This window comes from Lynx canadensis, chromosome B2 (genome assembly GCF_007474595.2).
Source record: "Lynx canadensis isolate LIC74 chromosome B2, mLynCan4.pri.v2, whole genome shotgun sequence".
Taxonomy (NCBI): Eukaryota; Metazoa; Chordata; class Mammalia; order Carnivora; family Felidae; genus Lynx; species Lynx canadensis.
Genome location: NC_044307.1, coordinates 117,276,552 through 117,299,464, shown reverse-complemented (window position 1 = coordinate 117,299,464; position 22,913 = coordinate 117,276,552). Strand labels below are relative to the sequence as shown.

The following is a 22,913-nucleotide window of genomic DNA, read 5'->3' as shown; positions in this document are numbered from 1 at the left end:
ATGTGGGCTGAAAAGTAGAAATCACAATTCCAATGAGGATTTTAAACTTAATGAAAGAATTATTCTCAATGTCTTTAACTCATAGTATTCATTGACTCTAACAAAAGACTATTTTCATTAGCAGTGTGTTGGATAAGACCTCACTCAAAATATGACCAACTTGATAACACCTTTAGATTAAAAGACTACAGCTAACAGAATTTTTTAAAAATCACTAAAAATTTAAGCTCTTCAGGCATTATCACAACATTTAGAAATAGCTGGAAAGTGCCTAATATAATATGAACATTATTAAGCACTAAACTTACCTTTAAGAAGTCTTCAAAAAAAATCCCTTTCACTTAAACTTGTAAACTCATTATTTACAATGAGTTTAAACTCATTTAAACTTGTAAACTTGTAAACTCATTATTTACAATTTTTACTAGTACAAAAACATTGGTTTTGGCTCAATGTAGTATGCCCCCATTAAAATAAAAAAAAAATTATGACTCAAGGTTTTGCTTAGGTATTTGCTTAAGGAGGGCCACTTGGACAGAATGAGCATTAGAACAGCTGGAATAGAGTAGTCCCCCAAAAGGGAAGGGGACGAGGCAGACAAAATATATACTTTTCAAAGTCTTTTCCTGGGCATCGGGGTGGCTCAGTTGGTGAAGTGTCCGACTCTTGATTTCAGCTCAGGTCATGATCTCAGGGTTCATGGGATGGAGCCCCGCCTCAGCCTCTACTCTGGGCCTGGAGCCTGCTTAGGATTCTCTCTCTTCCTTCCTCTCTGCCCCTCCCCCAGCTCATTCTGTCTCTCTCTCTTTCTGTCTCTCTCTCTCTCTGTCTCTCTCAAAATAAATAAACACGGAAAAAATGTAAAAAATAAAAGTTCTCCAAGATTGCAAGGTTATTTTTCTAGATGAAATTAGAACATTTTTATTTTTTAATTTTTATTTATTTTTTTTTAAAGTTTATTTATTTATTTTTGAGAGACAGAGAAAACACATGTGTAAGCAAATTGAGGAGGGTCAGAGAAAGAGGGAGAGAATCCCAAGCAGGCTCTGCACCCTCAGCATGGAGTCTGACACGGGCCTCAATCTCATGAACTGTGAGATCATGACTTGAGCTGAAATCAAGAGTCAGGCACTTAACCGACTGAGCCACTCAGGTGCCCCATTAGAAAAAATTTAAACATAAAGAATAAAAAGTAGATGACTGGAAAAACTGAATCAAGTTTTCATTAAACTTTTAAAATATTTAGTTTATATAAAATAAGGTGCTTATTATCACCCATATTTCCATATTCATATAGCTTAAATATAGTTCTTACTGCTGTAACTATTTTAGAAAGATAAACTTATAGGGGCACCTGGGTGGCTCAGTCGGTTAAGTACTGACTTCAGCCCAGGTCATGATCCTGCACTTTGTGGGTCAAGCCCCACGTCGGGCTCTGTGCTGACAGCTCAGAGCCTGGGGCCTGCTTCAGATTCTGTGTCTCCCTCTCTCTCCCTCTCCCCCTCCCCTGCTTGCACTATGTCTCTCTGTCTCACCAAAATAAAATAAAATATTAAAAAATATATCAAAAAAGAAAGATAAACTGATATATATCATATATCATATGATAACATGATAAACTGTGTGATAACCAAAGGATAGGACGGGTGCTTAAAGATCAGCTAGACTGATCTCTTACTTTACCTTTTCAAGGATTTGTGACTTGCCCAAGATTCATAAATAAATAGTGTGAGACTGGGATCCAAATGAGCAATATTTGTGTTAGTGATCTTTTAAAAATATATGTATACATTATTTATTTATTTAGAGTAAACTCTATACCCAATGTGGGGCTTGAACTCACAAACCCAAGATCAAGAGTCACCTGCTCTCCCACTGAGCCAGCCAGGCACCCCAGTGTTATTGGCTTTTTTTATTACAGCATGAAGACATGTGTGCATGTATGTGTGTGTACATGTGGGCACACATGTATTTGTATAAAATATTTGTATAAAATATGTCTGTCCTTTATAGTTGCTTTAGACATTATATTTTAGTTCTATCTCGTACATTAAATCACAGGACTAGAACTCAGATATTAAAAATTCTGTAGAATAAATAGCCACAACTTTAAATATTTTGTATCTAGAAAAACTGGTATTACCTTCCAGAGAAAGTCACTGCATTTATTCGTTACTTATTTACATGTGGTAAGAGAAAGAAACATTTTATATCATAAATGCACTTGCGGAACTGGATGCCCAAATCATTGGAGGTAAGTTTGTGACTCACTTATTGGATGGAATATTGAGTGGACAGGCGCAGGGCTGACAGTCTTCAGAGGTTCCTTTAGTAGGATCACCATAGAAACCAGGAAGACATTTATTGCAGTATGGGCCACCTGTGTGATCCTTACAGTTCTGAGGAAGAAACACACATCAGAGTTTATTATGTTGGTCTCAAGCATCAATATATTACCCAAAATTGTTCTACAGAGCTATTAGTCTATTCCCTGCCAGGAAGAATAATTTTCCACATTAAATGGTCAATTTTACAGCTGGGAAATAGCATTGATAATTAATATGTAGCTTATGAACTACACGCCAGTCTCAGCATATGCATGCTTAACAAAAAACAACTGAAATTCATTATACCTTTTTTTCATTATATAAATCTTATTTCCTTTTTTCTTTACTTTTCGATGTTTTTCATAAGGAAATACATGTGATCATGCATGCATGTGTACATGTGCATAGTCACAGAGTCCTAATAGTATATATCTCATGGAAATCGTAGCTGCTTCTAGGTAAGAGTCCATTGCTCAGCTTAAAATTGGTGATTTAATGAGGATAGCGGCTACTCATACGAATGCTCTGGAACGATGATCCTCTTACCTCAGAGATTAATTTGGACCCCAGTGGCTCTGATGATTGGGACAATGCTCTAATGTATTACATCTGTGAGGGGCCTGCCTGGCTCATATTTAAACAATGAGAATATTGAAACATGTTTAAATGTATTCCGATATATAACGAAACCACAAGGCGCCTAACAATGTCTCCAACATTTTTTATTTTTAATGAAACTGCATTTTTCCTCAAAGTAGTAATGTTTGGTTATGTCCTCTTCAAAGATAAAAAACCAAAATAAAATAATTTGTATCTTGATTTCTTCATATTAAAGTACACTTATCAACTCAGACTGTGTTCACAAAAGATGAACAATTCAGTGAACCAAACACTGGGATTGTCTATAAATCTTTCAATAGCACAATTTGATAAATTTTAATGCTTTGGCATCATGTAAACCTAACTTCTTCAATAAAATATACCTAATTCCTTTTAAAAAACCATCCAGTATGGATTCATTATGACTGAAATACATTTTTATTTTTACAACTATATGAAATTCTATTTTTCTCATGTTGAAAAGAGTTCATCAGAGCTCAGGGGTGCAAAATCCTTATTTTTATGATCAGTAATTAAATATGTATAAGAAATCGCTAAAATATACACTCATTTTAAAGATAAAGTAAATATTTATCAAATCTGGTTGACTTTTGGAATGGCCAGCCTAACTTAATGAAAGGTCTGAAATATTATATCAGTGTGTGTGTGTGTGTATATATATATATATATATATATTTTTTTTTTTTAACGTTTATTTATTTTTGAGACAGAGAGAGAGAGGGAGACACAGAAGCTGAAACACGCTCCAGGCTCTGAGCTGTCAGCACAGAGCCCGATGCAGGGCTCAAACTCACGGACTGCGAGATCATGACCTGAGCCAAAGTCGGCCACTTAACCAACTGAGCCACCCAGGCGCCCCTATATTAGTATATTTTTAAAGAAGCTCATTTTAATTACACGTAGTAAATTGATTTAATAGAAACGCAAATAAATATATGGTTTTATTTTATTTCTTTTAAATTTTTAAATGCTTATTTATTTAATTAAACAATTTTAATCTTTATTTTTGAGAGAGAGAGAGAGAAAGAGATACAGATTGCGAGCGGGGGAGGGGCAGAGAGAGAGAGGGAGACATAGAATCCGAAGCAGGCTCCAGGCTCTGAGCTGTCAGCACAGAGCCCCATGCAGGCTCGAACTCACAAAACGCGAGATCATGACCTGAGCCAAAGTCCGATGCTGAACCAACTGAGCCACCCAGGGGCCCCATAAATACATGGTTTTAAACAAAACCTGTTAAATACCTTGGAGAGAGGAATAGATTCTTTATTGAATAGAAGATATGAAATTAAAACCAATCATTTAACACTCTGCATTTCTCACATTCTATAAAATGAGAAAGTTCAAGCCTATGAATTATGAAGTTTTCAAGCTCTGAAATCCCATGGCAGTCTCATCAACTACAAGCGAATAGATAATTCTTCAGTTAATCTCGCGATACTTGAAAATAGGTTTTTCTCCAAGGTACTTTAAATTGTCTCTCAAATGCATTTAGCAAGCCTTTCCAAAGAGAGCACAGAGACTACCTTTACTATTAACAGTTGTGCAAACAACAGCATATTAAGATGGAATGTATAAAGCATGGATCATGAAGGAAGGCTTCCCTCTTTGATTTCGTCTTCATACTAATTCCTTTCAAGTCCTCAAATTTAACTAAGGTTGGCTGTTACTAAAAACTTACATTGTTTTTGCAATATTCTTTGCATATTGTCATATTGACATGATCAAATCATATCTTTCAAAGACTTAGGGGTTTTAAAAATAAGATCAGAAAATTGATCATCTTAACCACGTTTAAAATGGTATTTCTAAAACTCCACTGGGAATCTTGCATAACCTAGACATGCTGTTTTTCCTTGACTCCTGATCTAAAAGAAAAAGAACATATAGAAGTTGCTTACTTTTACTAATGTCGTATTTCATTTTGTGGAAATCATAACATCAATCTAACGCTCAAGTGTTTTTGCAACTGAAACTATAAAACAGCATGAAGCAACAACACAGTGGAAATCAGAACTGAAAACATGAGAGGTGCACTCTGACAGGCTGGTTATTTTTACAGGTGTCCTGCTATAAAGTGATTTCCGAATGTCCATTCATAGCACATTGGACAATAACAGTGAGGAAGGTCAAGGATACAGTCTTTCCATGTGGCTTTAAATGTTTCCTGGGTTACTTCAAATGTACTTTGAGTTAAAATGACCTTTTTATATAGACCCACACTATAAAAGAGGTCTGGATTTTGATCTGCTATCAAAAATATATTTCAAGTAATTTCTTTCTTTTTAAAAAAATTTTAAATGTTTATTTACTTTTGAGAGAGAGAGAGAGAGAGAGAGAGAGAGAGAGAGTGAGAGTGGGGGGAGGGGCAGAGAGAGAGGGAGACAGAGAGAGACAGAATCTGAAGCAGGCTCCAGGCTCTGAGCTGTCAGCACGGAGCCTGACGTGGGGCTGGAAGTCGCAAACCGTGAGATCACGACCTGAGCCGAAGTTGGACGCTTAACCAACTGAGCCACCCAGGCGCCCCATTTCAGTTAATTTCTAATCATATTTCAAACCAAGCTAACTGAAAAGCAGTTTATCTGTAAATTTCATAAATTCTCTGTGTAATGCTAGCGGAAAAAGCATACATAATTGATAAAGAAGATAAAATGTGGGTTAAGTAAACCTTAAAAATGTCCTTAATGTGTAACATTTAAATATTTTTCTCTTCATGGATCAAATCAGAACCAAAATGCTCAAAATGGGATATTAGCACTTAGTTATCAATATCATTTCAGATAAAAGGCATCTGAATGTCTCCAGAAAATATCTTACATGATCCAGTATTAACCAGCTATAATGGAAAATGCAGAAAACACCAGATTCTGTTTCTATTGACACGATCTCTATTGTGTCCCTAAGACTCCTTCTGTTATTTAAAGGTGGATTCCTGTTTTTCTGTCCATAAAACAGAGTCAATAAACTAGGTTTCATCAGTAGAAGTTCTCAGATAATCACTGTTTCCTCCCTTCTTCCTCCCCAAATTATGCTGAAAACATTTTATTCTAAAAATAGGGCTCTCATTCTTATGTCACACAACCAAATGGACCAACAGCATTATCTGATTTAATCATAATGAATTTAACATGAAATATTACTATTAGAAACATTATAAGTCTGGTATTGTGATATATTTATTTTGTCTTTTCAGGTTTAAAGAAAGCAACTCCATATCAGCTTTGCGCTGAATAGTTCCTAGAGCATGTTAGCAAAGTGTTTAAAGGTAACTCAGTATTTTTCCCAAGGTACATTTTAAATGACTCATGGTATAATTAAAATGAAAATCGCTTAGTCTTTCTATTCATAAAAATGCCATTGGAAAAATCTACGGATCCACAAATTAAGGCTATCGTGCTTTATACTGCAATGCAATTAAACAAATCTTATACAGAGAAAACAGAAAGAGCATCAATAAACCTAAATGCCAAATTACATTGAGACAAAGCCCTGAATTTTCATTTTGGGTTTGTCCCAGAAGCTTTTAAGTGGAAGAAAAGGGGGGAAACATTGAGCAAGAGGAAGAAAGAACATTAAGAAATAAAGATAGCAGAGTCTGCCTTAAATTCTACAGGGAAATGAGAATATGATATCCTCCTAAATTGGTACTGTTTCAAATTGTGTTTCTGCAGGACTAATGAAATGAGAAGTGTTGTTTCAAGCTTCATGCCATGTCAGAGAATATCAAACTAACATGCCCTTGAGTTCATCAGGATGGTCTATGTGGTGTATATTCTCCAATCTAGAGGCTTCTTAGCAGGTAGAAAGTGCTGGCCTTTGCAGAGAGCTTTTCTTCTCCTTCAAAGTTTGGCTTTCCTTGTAGCTGGAAGAAGCAGCTTTGATGAATATGTGGTGCATATATTTATTATTTTTTAATCTACATATGACATTTATTTTTAAAAAGTTTATTTACTTTGAAAGGGATAAAGAGAGAGCTGGGGAGGGGTAAAAAGAGGGAGAGAGAGAGAATCCCAAGCAGGCTCCACACTGTCAGCATGGAGTCCAATACGGGGCTCAAACTCACAAACTGTGAGATCACGACATGAGCCAAAATCCAGAGTTGGACATTTAACCAACTGAGCCACCCAGGCATCCCTACATATGACACTTTTTTTTACTTACATGTTGAAATTTTAAAATAAAAATCGTGTAGTATGCCCTCATTTTTTCAATGTGGAAGAAACTGACTTATGTCTATTATAAAAGTTATATTTTATACTTTTCATACCATGGGGATACAAACCATTTTCTGTTATGGAAATACAGCCTATTTTTGGTAGATTTATGGAAGGGATTGAAACCACATACATTCAGGGTAGATATGTATCTCAGTCATTAGTTATATTTTATGATGATGTATCTAATTCTAATTGAGGTCTTACACTAATATGGATAAACATCTCCTAATACTTGTTAGTCAGGAAAACCACATACGAAAGAGCATTCTCAGCTTCCAACTCCATTCAATATAAAGATCCCTGTCAAATCACGTCTTGACTCAAGTGTTTGTCCCAGAGGTGGTAATTGACCTGCAGACCTATTGAGCTGATTTCAGCCTTGTCAATCAGCATCCCCAAAGGAGAAAGCACTTACCAGGCATTCTCCAGTGATGTCATCACAAGATTCTGCATGGCCAAAGCACTGACATGGTTCACAGATGCCACCCAAAATAGTGCCATTGACTCGTCTGTGCCGAGGCCAACAAGACTGAAAGAAAGATAAGGTTTCAAGTCTCAGGGACTTTTTCTTAAGGTTTTTTTTTGTTTTGTTTTGTTTTTTTTTTTTGTTTTTTGTTTGTTAAAGGGAAATATTTAGGTAGCAAATTCAGCAAACATGCTCATCAAAGTGTTGCTACTATTGAAACATTGCTACAGAGCTATTCCTCCTGACATTTGGGACTTTTGTACTGACCTTAGCATTATTGGCAGGTATGAGATTAGAGGAAGCATTAGCTTGGTGTCTCTTCTGAAATGGTAAAATAAAGAAGAGATAAAAAGAATTGAAATGTGACAGTCTCAAAGTAAAAGGCACAGACAGGAAAATAGAAGGAAAAGTATTGAAAAAAAAGCAGCAGACATAAAAAGACTTTCAGAGAACCTTAGCCTAAGAGAGCACCTAATATCATCCAAAGGCATGTCGATTTTCTGGAATACATTCCCTCACCCACACAGAACTGCCCTTAATTCTGTCACTTTGCAATCATTCAGAAGAAAGGTAGTGTCCCACTCTTACATTTGACCCACATACACAGCTGATGTCTACACATAAAGAGTCCATATCTTTCATTCTCATCCTATTACATTTTCTCAAACTTGCACATGATTCATTTACCATATATTCCCTTGATATTTTATTTTTATTGCATTATTCTACTAGAAGTCTACTTACTTTCATCATTCCTTTTAAAAGTGTGGAACACTTTATTATACAAAAATGGAATTCTGATTAAAAATATTGAGGCCTTAGAATAACTTTATGTCACCATCAGCTCTAGGTTCACTGTCACTCTTAATTAAGTTTCCCTTCCACGGGGGTTACTACAAACTGTATGGGATGCACAACTGGGGTGGGGGAGGGCAAACACTGCTGCCCTCTGGAAGCTTGTGTTCTCTCTCAAGTTCTAATTTCATTTTGTGGGTGATTTATTATATTTCTGGCTGGTTTACTACAACGTAATATATCATGAAAAGGCCTTTTTTTCCAGTTGAAAATGGAAACAAGAGAGAAACCACTGAAGTAATAAAGTTTATAGAATTGTGTTGTGTACTGCTAGAAATGTTCCTTCTGCCTCAGGGTGTGAAGGTTCTTAAATTTGAACATCAATAACAAACACATAAAAAAGGGTCTGCTGATACTTCACATCTGAAAGGAAAGCAAAAATGACTTTCCTCTTAATTTGGGCAGTACAAGAAAGGTGTTGATTTTTTTGCCCCTTTCTAATAATTTCTCCTCATTAAATTTTTTGCCACCTTAGATTCAGTGTAGAAGAGATTTCCGTCTCCAATACGTATTTTTAAAAACTGGTGAAGTCATATACCCAGAAGAGGGTAGAAACCAAGGGTGTTGATAACAGAGAGAGAACTGACTTACTGTTTTCAGGACAAATATTCATAGAATTGTCATTAATGAGCTTTTTTTCTTTTAATACTCTGCAAATGTCCTACTCATACCACAGCCTCATCAAATCTGTAAGTATCAGCGATATCTCCATTTGCCATATTCTTTTCTGGAACAGTGGAGCGGGGCATGCAGAATTCTTCCTCTCCTGAGAGAAGTCACTACACTCATAATCTGCATTCCATTATCTGTTATCTTTCCAATACTCTTTCTCTGGGCTCTACCAGTAATACCTTCCTTTTCCACTGGATCATTACTATCAGCTCAAAAATATGATTTGCTATCCCCATTAAAAGTTAACAAATATGACAAAATTACTTCCTTAATATCTCAGAGCTTTCCAGTTACCTACCTGTTTTTCTTTCTCAGTAAAACTACTCCAAAAAGTCTTCTCTTCTTCACTTCCCTCTCATGCTTCATTCCATTCTACTCTGTCTTGTGCCATCACCACTCAATTACAACTGACCTTGGCTATGCCACCACATTCCAGGTAACCAAAGCTGGTAGACCATTCTGTGACTGCATTTTATCTGACCTCTCATCAACATGTGGCTTAGTTGACTCCTCTCTCCCTCAAATGCCCTCTGCTCTCAATTTCCATGCCATCACAACTCCATGTTTCCACATTGGCTTTTTGCTTTCTCCTCTGCTTTGACCCAACTTCTCATTGGCAAGAACTCCTAGGGGCTTGATCGCTTTCCTCCTTCTCTTCACACTGTCTCCTAGGTAATTTTATTCAGCCCCATAGTTGATGATCTCTTCCAAATGCTTATCTGTAGACCAGATGGATATTCCAGGTTCAGGACCTGCATATTCAACTGTAAAGTTGACATCTAGTTTACTCTTTTCACACCTAATATTTCTAAAATGGATTGTTGATTCCATCTTCTGCCCACTGCTAATCCTCTCCAGTCTTCCTCAGCTTAGTAAATGGCTTTGCATACAATTGCTCCAACTGGTAATCTATGACTCATTTCTTTTTTTAAAGTTTTATTTATTTATTTTGAGAAGAAGAGAGAGAGTGAGCATGATCAGGGGAGGGAGGGAGGGAGAGAGAAAGTGAGAGAGAGAGAGAGAGAGAGAGAGAGAGAGAGAGAGAGAGAATCCCAAGCAGGCTCTGCACTGTCAGTGCAGTGCCCAATGTGGGGGTCGACCCCACGAACCACGAGATCATGACCCGAGCTGAAATCAGGAGTCAGACGCTTAACTGACTGAGCCACCCAGGCACCTCTATGACTCATTCTTAAATTCCTTACTTCTTCAAACTCTGCTCTGGTATGTAATCTACAATAAATCCTATTGGTTATACTATCAAAATATAGAGTAAACCCATATCTTTTTACATCCCCTGCCATTATCCTAACATAAACCATAATAGTGTCTCCTACCACAGTAGCCTATGAGCCACTCTTCCTCTTATTCTTGCCTTCCTATATTATGTTCTTCACTCTGTAGCCATAAAGAGTTTTTCGAATAAGAAAACTAAGATCAAGGCACTACCCTCCTTAAAGTATTCTAATGATTTTCTATTATGCTTAGGATAGAACCCCAAATTATTATAATACATACAAAGCTCTGGATGGTTTGGCTCCTCCAGTCACATCACGTACTATTCTCTCCCTTGCTTACTATGTTCTAGTCGTCCTTGCCCTCTTTCAGGTCCTTGCAGACTCCAAGCTCCTTTCCACTTCCTCCTAAGCCACTTCCAGCTTTCTCTGCATAGCTGACCCTTCTCACTCTTCAACACCCAGTTTAGATGCTACCACTTCAGACAGCCTTTCCCGAAACCTTTTATAAAGTAGTCCCTCTTATCTATTCTTCCTGTGCCCATTCTTAGTAGCTGTATCGAGACACCTTGTTCATGACATTTATTACGTGTATTTAAATATGTTCTCTGGCATACTGTCTAGCCTACAACCAAATGTAATGTCCTTGAGGGTAGGGACTATACCTGTGTTGTTGATCACCTAATCAGCCATGCCAAGGGTCTTGATTGTGTCAAAATGCATGATTATCAACATCTATTAGCTAAACAAAAGTATGAACACTCCTATGAGGTGGTTAATTTTATTTTGATCATATAGAAAGAAGCAAAAACTGAGATTTGAATTAAAACACATTTTTTCAGTACCAGATGTTGCTTACACTTCTTCACCTGTCCCACTTGTGAAGTGAAATGAATTATGATGGTATTAAGAGTGTAAGAAAAATTGGAAAGATAAACTGCAGAGGGATTTATAAGAAGTCAGGTAGAAATGAAGAAAAAAAAAAAGGTTTGAATCAACACTGTGGCCCCAAATAAAGTAAAAGAGAATGATATTATAGTGAGTGGTTTGACCTGGTTTTTGGCAACCTAGCATAAAGACATTCTGGTCTCTGTAGGTTACTCAGCATTGCAGAGGTCTGTGCATATTAGGGATAGCAAAGCTGATGTGACTGGCCTTATGAACTCAGTAAAAAGCAGATGAAATCAGGAAAGGACAGGAATGAATGCAAGCAAGTCTAAACATCTGATGTTTTGTTTGGATTCTTTCATACTCGTGTGCTTCTCTCTTCCCACCTAATTGTTACCATTATTTAGCCTCCAATTTGAGGTTTTTCCACTGCAGGATACTTTCAGTGACACCTGTCTCTGCTCACCTCTTTGAATGATTATTGCACTTATGTTCTGTACCACTCACCCGTCCCTTAATTATATAGTGCTGTGATCCAATTTTTCATAGGTATTTGTTCTGTCTCCCTAAACAGATTGTTAGCTCTTTAAGGATGGGGATTTTGATGTAATCTTCTTGATAATCCCTTCAGCACCTAGTGCAGAATTTACCAAAGATTCACAATAAATATTTTTGAAGAAAGGAAAGAAGAAACAAAAAACCTAGCCAACTGAGCAATTCTGATATTTAATTTTGTATCGACGGGTATTTGGAACTTCCATAAAGACGATGAAGAGTACTAGGGAAAACAAATGTGGGGGTAAGTGGTAAAACAAGCATAGAATCAAGGTGTTCATTCTTCCAATTGAAATAGGAACTTAAAGGTTCAAAGAAAGCTTTCTGGTTTGAAATAAAAACTGCTGGGCTCTTCATAAAGTATGTGCTTCATCAAATACAGCATGCATTTTATATGTAAAAATCAAATTAATGTTGACAGAGCTAATTTATTGCCACAATTATTTTTCTCTTCTTGAGATGAATTTTGGAAAAGCAAGGACATCAATGAATTTCATTTCATTTTATTTCTAGATAGGTGAATCTGAGCCTGGCTAAAGAAAACACATTTGTCATGAAGATGACTCTGAATCCTATGTATCTTCTAAAAGCATGCATTATTTCAGAGTACAACAGAGCTGACGAAGCAATGCCCAGAGTATTTCTTTAAATGGCATAATGGGATAGTGTGCTGAAGTAGAACATCTTGGTACACTCAAACGATTCCTTAAAGGCACCATTTTTAAAGATTAAGCTCCTATTTATCTGCAAGCCATGTCCTCTATCAGGAAAATTGTGTTTACATTATATGACTGGGTTTCAAGTGAAACCAATTTCAAACCACCTAAGAAAAAGTACGTAGAAGTAAATAAAAGTTATTACCTTAAAACGACACACTGTGGTATTAAGTAAGAAATGTTAATCTTATTAGAAATCTAGAATACTGGGGTAACAAGGAATATCTCAAATAAATGAATCAAAGGCATGTAGGGAATTTTCCAGATCACGGTATTTCTTCCATGTATTATATCTTGATGTTTTAAAGATTCTATCCTTCAGAGGCTTGCGGTTTGGCATTCTTAGAAATAAAGCAGAGCAAGAGTATGGTACATAAGATTAGAAACTAGAGGGAAAGGGGAAAACAGTGCTAATTCCTGGTAAGCACTGAGGTAGAAATGAAGGGAAATTATTTTGAAATATTAAATATTACTCTGCTATCATTCATCTTATCTTATCAACCAATGAAATAGGAAATAAACACTTAGGGAAACCTCAGATTTTCATCTGTAGCAAGGTAAAATATCCAAAAGAGAAACATAACTTCAAGATGACGTAATATGAGCGGTGCTCTATTAGAAAGCCATGATTTTGGGCACTCAAGCGTCTTCTTTAAGTAAAACACTATCATTTATTTGTGCCGTCATTGATGGAGGACGGTTTACTGAAAGCAATGTTGAAGGAACTTGGGAGGCACCAAGGATTTATTCTTGCAAACTTGCCTCACAAGAGGAGCCAGAATACCCAGGTGGACACTGGCAAATCTCCACGGCGGTTGCAATGGTTCCATCAGTAGGATAGGGGACTGCGGATTCAAGGCCAACAGAGCCCAGCCTGCAGTGGAAAGAAAAAGAGATGGTGACTAGGTAAACCAACTCTTAGGTACTATAGAGTTTGAGGAATAGTAATCAGGTTGGTAATATAGGTAAACTCTTTGTGGTGAGAGGGAAGGCCAACGAATATCTACAACTTGAAGCCCTGCTCATTCCTTCTATTAGGTAAAATATGTCCAGGTGCTCACAACCATGACCACATCAAATGCTGAAAAGATATGAGAATATTCTTGCCCAGTTCTTGGGTTTTGGCTATTTGTTTCGATTTCATTATTATTATTATTATTATTATTATTATTATTATTATTAATTTTTGGAGATAGTTTAAAATAATGTAGTTGAAGGTATTTTTAAACTAGAAAACATCACATGACTGACTCATTTTAACGTTAAACTAGAAAATCAGAGAAGACAATATTAATATCCAGCTCAAGCTTTTAAATTGAAAGGAAAGATGAAAGCAAAAAGAAAGAGAGAAGAAGGAAGGAAGGAAGGAAAGAAGGAAGCAAAGAAGGAAGGAAAGAGAGAAACAGAAAAAGAGAGAAAGAAAGAAAAAAGTGATTTTCATTTCTTTTCATCAGAAACAAATCTGCACATTGGGAGGTAAAAGTGAGACTTTTTCAAATACTCAGTTGAATTAGAACTATTTTCTTAATTTGTTTTGACCTGAATTAAATGCATTGTTCTATGTATCCATGGGTTTCATTTTATTAGTACTTCTGTACAATCTGGTGATTTTAGCAGAGTGATTTGGTGTCACTCATTATTTTGGGGAAAATCTGGTTTGTCTAAACTGAAAACACTGTTAATACAAGTGGTATATGTGTATATTATGTGTGTGCATGTGTGTATTTCCTATATATTTCCATATTTCCTATATATATATTTCCTTCCAAAAATATGCAAACTTAATATGAATTAACAATTTAAATAAACATTGGTGTCTTATTGGATTTTTCAATTTTTTTTAAAAAAAGGAAATTTTAAAAGCTTTAAAACCTTTTTCACTCCCACTTTACTAATCCTAGACACTTGATAGTACCTTGCATACGTATGACCTCATACATAACCAAAAAGTTGAAAAGAAAAACCAAAGCAATTGGGTGGGATCATCTTAGGGGCTGTGTGCTAACGGGCATCTTCTAAAGACAAGCCATTTATCTTTAGCTACAGAGTAGTTCATCCACAACCATTTCTTGAATGATTTCTTCTCTGGGAGAACAGTCTGGACAACCTAGTAAAAGGTCCTAAACTGGTAAGTGTTAAAAATCACTCTTTCATAGTGTTTAGGTTACATAGAGATTTTCAGAGAAATCTCTAAGTTGTCATTTTTTCCCCCACCAAATCAACCTGTATAAGATGTATAAGTGGAGATTTTTTCATTTTTTAAATTGGGGTGAAATTCACATAACATAAAAGTAACCATTTTAACGTGTTCATTTAGTACATTAACAAGGTTGTGCAACTACAACCTTTATTTGGTTCCAAGCATTATCGTCAGCCCATGTGAAAACCCTGTACCTATTAAGCAGTCACTGCCTATTCTGGCCTTATTTAGCCCCTGGTAAACCATGAATCTGCTTTCTGTCTCTATGGATTTATCATGGATAATTCTGGATATTTCACATAAATGGAATCATATAATCAGACCTTTGTGTCTGGCTTCTGTTAGTATAATGTTTTACAACATCCATGTTGTAGCATGTATCAGTATATCCTTGTTATGACTGAGTAATATTCTATTGTATGAATATATCACAACATAGAGTTTGAAAGACAGTACTTGCTTGTGTCAACATGAGCTTATGAGCAACTTCTCACAAAGACTTTGTTGTATCATCTATATACCTAGCCAGATCATCTCAATACAAGCTCAATACACTTTCGTTGGATGGATGAATGGATGGATAGATGGATAGTAGGTATATGGATAGATGGATAGATGAATGAATGGATACAAAACTACATATAAACAAACATACATGTATTAATAGATGAGTGGATAGGTAAATGAACAGGTGAATGGAACATAGTTATATTTTAGACAATGACTAACATACTCCCAGATAATTGCTAAAATAAAGCCTAGAATCCACATTCAGATGAATAAAGTCAGATAAGCAGGAGACAAATTACTTGTTTGATCAGACTAATAAATAAATAAATACATAAATAAATATATAAATAGAAAGCTATTAGAGTTAGAACTTGAGGTCAGAACTCATCTGAATTAATTGTGACATCTTACTGTCTGCACTTAATGAACTGTCCCAAGATTAACTTATCTTTCTGATCACTTTGCTTTCAGAATTAGATGATTTCATGATTGCTATACTAGTTGGTTATCCTATAAAAGACTGTCACAATTTACTAAACAGTAGACTGGTCAATTGTGTAGACAGTCCCCGGATTTTTAATATAAAATTGAGTATTGGAATGTTTCAAAATAGAAAAATGAGTAATTGACTACTTTAAGGAACAATTTAAAATATAACAAAACAAAAACAAAAATATTTTCTATGAATTGCCAAATTTCATTTGTCTTTACAACAACAGATGTTCCTTTCCTTAATCTGTGTAACCATTTTGAGCTGTAAGAAATTTCAACATTCAAAAATCTTTCCCAGCAATATTCCACATTAGCATTCACTGAGCAGACCCAATGTTCATCAGGTTCTGCTGTTGGTAAATGGGATTTTAATGTGTTTAACGGTTTTAAGTATTACTCATAAAGAAGGCTGCAGTTTTTTTTTTTTCCCTTCAATATGGACATTTTCTTTTCTTGATACGAGGCTGCATTCTTTTAAATATATAAAGGTAGTGGTAATAAAGTACTAAATTTTAGAAGTGCACGAACTATCAAAGATTTGTCAACTAAATCACATGTTTTAGCTGGCTATTTCCTCTTATTTTTGTGACTTGGAAATACAGATAAGATGATGAAGAGAAAAGACATAATTGTGTAAGGTAGTATTGAAAATATTAGAATCATATGAGAAACATTGTCCTGGTATGGACTTAAAGATTGTCCTCAATACTTTTGTTTCATTATATTTCTACCAGAGTTAGATAGGTTAAGCTTTACTAAAATAATAATAACAATAACACATAAATTATCCTTAGAAACAATAAGAACTTTGACCATAAAACTTTTATATAATTATTTTTTTTATCCATCTTTTTTTTTCTATTGAAAGCATCCACTTAATTCTACTTAAACCAATGTTACTTTGGATCAGCCACCATAGATGAAGAGTTTATTGCTATTCAGTTGCTTTGTTCTATTTCATTCTGTCAAAACTCAGAACTTCCTGCAGTCTCTACCTTGTGGAAGTCCCACCATGTTAGGGGGGACTGATACCTTTTATTCCACTCCTAAAAAGGCAAAGAATCATTTAGTGGCCCAGGCAATGTCTGAGTGGTTCATCTGAAAAAGAACTAGATGTTTTCATCAATCGCTTTTTAATCCCCCATCAAGTAAGGGAAATAACTGAAAGAATCGGATACTATTTCAGCCATTCATAAACATTATATTAAATGCTAATAGGATCATTTATCTCTTCCTTCTTAGACCTACCAGTATGTACTATGCACATTTATAATGCATTATTTATTACACTACCGTAAATGTATGTGTCTGCCTTCCATCCTCGACTATGCCTTTTTTTAATTCAATGATCATTTATCCATTATCGCATTCTTTTTGCTTAGCCTAGAACTACCACATCATAATAATTACTACTTACTAAGTGTCTGCTATCTTCTGTGTACTGTAATGGGGGCTTGACAGACATCTCATTTAACTCTGAGTGAACACAGTGGGTAATCATGTTATTGTCTACATTTACAAATGAAGAACCTATGACTCAGAGAAGTGCTGTGTCCAATATAATACAGTTCGCAAACAGTGCAGCACAGATTCAAACCCAAGCATGACTCCAAAATCAACGATCATCTTGTTACCCTACACTGCTTCCCAACATATTGCTAGATAGCATGGCTAATGTTTTTGGTACATCATTTTCTCACATAGCATTCAATCTTAAAATTTAGATAGTGTTTCTGCCATTTTGCAGAAGAGGAAACTGAGACTTAGAAAGGTATACATGAAAGGCAATAAATGCTGGCAGACTGAATGAATCCAATATTTACAGAATTTATTTGGCAGGTAGTCAAAGATAATGTGGAGGAAACATATGTGGGTTTAAACCTCTTATGAAGAGCCCAATGCCTAGTGAGTTGCATAAGTCTTTTAAGTTTTACAGGCCTTTTCAGTATAATTTCTTCAAAACATGGTTATCTGTACCATTAATTTCCAAAGATAGATGCATGGTATGCATCTATCAACAATGTTACTATAATCATCAGGATACTCCTTTATTTATAAGGGTTATACTAGATTATTACATAAATTCTATGTAATATTTTTGATACATCCCCCCCAACACATATTTACTCGAAAAAGTCATATGAACATGTCTTGCCTTGAAATGATTCTGTGTTCCTTTTTAAGCAATAAAGACACATGGGGTGTATCAGGATAAAGTCATGATGAGGGCTCAAATTCTTAGTGGCTTAACAGACAACAAAATGTTTACTCATGTAAAAATCCTTCACAGGTCTGGGTGACTGTTCAGGGCAATGTTTCAGGCTATTTGTATCTTCTTGTAGGTAGATAAGCTCCAGAAAGTCTCATGCTGGCATTTCGGTGCTTTTTGTGTGTGTGCATGTGGGTGTGTGTGTGTGCATGTGTGTGTGTGTGTGTGAGAGCATGTGCATGCATGTAGGGGAATTATAATCACTTCTATTCACATTTTGCTGGCTAAACCAAGTCATATGACCACATCTATTGTCAAAGGTTAGGGAAATGTAATATTACAAAAGGGGAAGTTTGGATCTAGGTATTTTCCCAAAGAAAATAAAAACACTAATTCAAAAAGATATACGCACCCCTATGTTTATTGCACGATTATTTACAACAGCCAACACAGGCAAACAGCCTAGTGTCTAACAATAGATGAATGAATAAAAAAGATATGGTATATATAGACAATGGAATACTACTCAGCCATAAAAAAGAATGAGATCTCGCCATTTGTGATAACATGGAAGAACCTAGAGAGTATTATGCTAAGTGAAATAAGTCAGACAGAGAACGATAAATACCAAATAACTTCACTTATACGTGGAATCTGTAACACAAAGCAAATGGACAAACAAATAAACAACAGCAAAGATAGAAACTGGCTCATAAATATAGAGGACAAATAGGTGATTCCCAGAGTGGAGGTGACCAGGGGATAGGCAAAACAAGTGAAGGGAATTAAGAGGTACAAACTTCCAGTTACAAAATAAATTAGTCATGGGGATGAAAGTACAGCATCAGAAATATGCTCATTAATATTGTGACAGCTGTATGATGAGAGATGATACACATATTGAGGTCAGCATTTTGTTATGTATATAATTGTCAAATTACTATGTTTTACAGTGAAACTAATAATAATATATGTCAACTAACTTCAATAAGGATTTTAAAAATAATTAAAAATAAAAAAATAAATAAAATAAATAAAATAAAATAAAATAAAAAAGGATGAGATCAGAGATTGATGAAAGATACTAACGTCTGCTACAAGGTAAAAGAAAACAATTTTTTGCAGAGTTTTATGCTGAATAAACGTTTAAGAAAAGCTGAACAGACTCCTTGCTTGAATTAAATATCAAGAGTGCTACTAAAACTAGGGTTTGGGGAATTTAAAGGAGAAAGATGTATGATTTGGTTAAGTTGATTTCTCTTACATTTCTAAAAGAAGGCTGAAATTTTTCTATTTTTATATTCATCTTACCAATGTGGGCAAATGAGAAAGAAATCAATTAATTTTATTGCATTAACATCTCATCATTCTGGAAAAGAATGACAGCAAACACTGTCACAATTTTGGAATTATCACTATGTGCTTTATCCTAGATGGTCTCCAAAGTCTTAATAGTACTTGGTAGAAAATGTTATTGCTTGCAGTGACCGAGGTTGGATAGAAATGCTTCCGATTTCTCTGCCTATTTGCCATTAGCAAAATGCTTTTGCAGCCCTCTAATTCTATTCTCACGGTGACCTTTTGAAGCTGGCAAGGCAATTGTCCTTCTCTGTATTTCACAGACAGGGTGATTGAAATTCAGAGAGGTCAAAGCTACACTTATGTTTACAACTATTAAATAGCTGAATTGAAAACAGAAGTCAAAATCCTGACCTGCAGGCTAGCTCTCCTTCAACTATTCCTCTCCATCTCACCACAGAGCTGGAGGAAGCCAAGTCCATGAAGTGCACATGCTGAGAACCACCACGTAAGTAAATCTTCCTTAAATACACCTAAACACGAATTTTTGTTGAGACGGCCTCCATTTACTTGTGCTTACACACAAACCAGATACCAAGTCAGAAGCGTACTGTGTAAGACAAGCTGAAATCGATTCAAGTGATGTTTTACAAATGTGACTCAATCCACTGGTAGATCAGAAATAAATACGATAAAACAAGTTCAGTGAGTCAGGATTTAAGCTGACTTTCTGCTTACCTGAAGGGGGTAGGAGTTTCAGATCTGCCATTGCCTTTTCCTTCTTGAACCATAGTGCTTTAGGGAATGTAGGCTGCAGAAGGCAGCCACCTACTTGGATTAGCTCCCGTGTCGGTTCACATAACCTTGCTCTGTGAACACGTCACTCGTACACGGGAAAAGTTCAGAAGGCTTCAAAAGAAACTGATGATTTTGACGGGTGGACACTGAACTTATCTGACATAAATCAGGGGGAAATGCCTTTGGATTAACTAGTCTGAGAAGCAATGCTGACAAAAATAAATAAACCCCCTAGCCACTTTTTGTCAATTTGGTTGTCATTCATATCGAAAGCCAGAGGACTCATCTCTCTGTACTGTTTAAACATCATGACAATCTCTATTTACTAAACGGGAGAAAAGATAATTAATTCCTAAGTGCTGCTTCACATCTTCATGGCATTTTAACCCAGCTCCTAACAGAATTGCCTATGCAAAAGAGGTACGCTGTTTGACAATGGTTCTGTTTATGAATCTGTAGCGTCCCCCTTTGGGAGATGGTAATGATGATTACACTTAGTTGAAATGGTACAAGTGAAAGACAAACTAGGCTGCACAAGCAAATGATGGGGGTGGAGGAGCATCAGCATTAAAAACAAAACTGCAACAACAACAAAAACAAACAAACAAAAAAACCCACCTCTTGTAGATAAACCAGTACTGGAGACAATGCTTTGATTCTGAGTATGGCACAGAGTCAAGTTTTGGGTCCTATTTCTTCATCTAACTTAATCTCAATTAGGGGAAAGTTACCATGCTACCTTGTGCTTATTATTAGGGCATAAAAGGGAAAGGGGGGATGGGGAGAAAGCTCATTCAGACATAGCTGAAGTTTGAATTTTCTTGGACAAACACATCACTGTTTTTAAAATGGAAAGCTTATAATCAGTCAGATATGAGCAGGTTTGATTCCAGTCAAAAGTTCTGTCTTTTGGGGCACCTGGGTGGCTCAGTCAGTTAAGCGTCCAACTTCATCTCAGGTCATGATCTCATGGCTCGTGAGTTCTAGCCCCTTGTCAGGCTCTGTGCTGACAGCTCAGAGCATGGAGCCTACTTAGGTTTCTGTGTTTCCCTCTCTCTCTGCCCCTTCTCCCTCTCAAAAATAAATAAAACACTAAAAAGAAAAACTCCCTCTTTAAAGAAAAATAAAGGAAAACAACTAATTCTATGTAACAGGCACTTTGCATAATTACCACATATAATTTTTCACAATGACCCCTGAAAGGTAGACACTATAATCTCCACTTCACACTTGAAGAAAGCAAGTTTCCACAAGGACCAATCACTTGCCAAAGTCACACATAAAATAAGCAGTTGAACGCACTGAATTCCTAGTTAGTTTGGTTCCAAGCTTATGCTCTTTCCTCTACAACCCACAGCCTTATAGTCTTCTATGAAGAGACTTGTGATTATTTCAATGAAGGTGCTTAGGTTTCTTATTACAAACCACATGCTATTAAGTTAGAAACTGGTTAATTAATTAATGGAAGAAAACAGTTTACAAACCACTTTCCGAATATGGATACCCTGGAATTATACCTCTTTAGTTTCCCAGTGTCTGAGTCGTCATAAATGAGACTTTATTCTCCAGTATAGAGTTTTTCAGAATATGGATCCTTTTTTATCACATGTTCTAGCTGAATTGTGAAGGAATCATCGATACTAGAAAAGGGCTAAGACACATTTCTTTTGGGTGTTTAAATTTTAAAGTTTTAATAGAAACGCTTTTCAGAAAACTAGCGCTTGATTCTTAACTACTATTTGCAGAAAACCTGCATATCTTTAAAGTCACTGTTCTACCTAACGCGTGCTTGCTCCAAAGAAGTGTGTGAACACTGGGAGATGCAGTTCTTGAGTTTACCTGAAGGTGGCATCCATCCCAAGGCTGTAGGTGATTTGTATGAGGACTCTCTTTACATTCGCGAGCACTGTCATAAACTCTCTTCTACTGACAGGGAAATTTGTGCCATGTATGGTAAACAATTCTTCTTTAAGTGACAATGAATGGATATGTTCTTCATATGGTTGCAGATACACCTCGTCTTGGACTGTGCTGATCCTCAAGTCACTTCCCTAAAGGGGGGGAAAAAGGATAAAAGTGTGAAAAGAAGGTATAAAAGGGTAAAAAGTATCCATATTTGGATTTGCCACTTTGTGAATTATCCTCAGATTTTTAATTCCAGGTTGGCTTTCCTTGCCGTTTAGTATATTTCTGGTATATACGAGAGGAAGAGAAGGCAATTTAAATATTAGCCTTAACCAGATGCATTGCTAAGCATAAGCTTTGTTATACATAACCTTGTTTCCACTATTAACTAAATAATAGATACTTGGCAACTCATGCATGCCATGTGATTACAAATACCTATTTAATGCAAGTGCATAATAATTGGCATAATTCAAATATATTAGTTTATGGTGAATGTAGGTTGTATAGAAAAATAGGGAAGAAAAGTTACAACAGTGTATTGTATTAAGCTATGGTTTTAAAGGACTTTTCTATATGGGAAAACAAACAGAAACAAACAAGAAAAGTCCTGCAGTCTAGCATTCACAGTAAGATAATGGCATCATAATAGGGAATGTATTGACTGACCTTAAGGTTATCCTTCTTTACTGAGTTCATTTATATTAATAATACAGAACTTCACATTTTACATTTAAAGAACCCCTTTTATCTCAAAGGAATTCCAAGACATACTTCTAGTTTTATAGATACACACACATGCATATATATTTAATAATATATATCATCCAGATCACTTCCTCTAATACTGGAAATATTTATTTTAGGGGAAGAATTTTGTCATTGATTCAGATGCATGAAAGGTTCAAGAAGAAGAACAACAAAGCCTGGTGCTAAATCAACATCAACCCACTG

At 35.8% G+C, this 22,913-nt stretch overlaps 1 protein-coding gene across 1 annotated transcript in view; it reads right to left on the bottom strand.

Annotated features, from left to right (window-relative positions):
• The window catches only part of LAMA2 (laminin subunit alpha 2), a 615,841-nt gene that overhangs the window by 258,088 nt on the left and 334,840 nt on the right, over nt 1-22,913 (bottom strand). Inside the window, 4 exon segments of the mRNA XM_030316311.1 lie at nt 2,272-2,399; nt 7,578-7,691; nt 13,309-13,420; nt 21,894-22,105. Coding sequence (XP_030172171.1) covers nt 2,272-2,399; nt 7,578-7,691; nt 13,309-13,420; nt 21,894-22,105 — 566 coding nt within the window.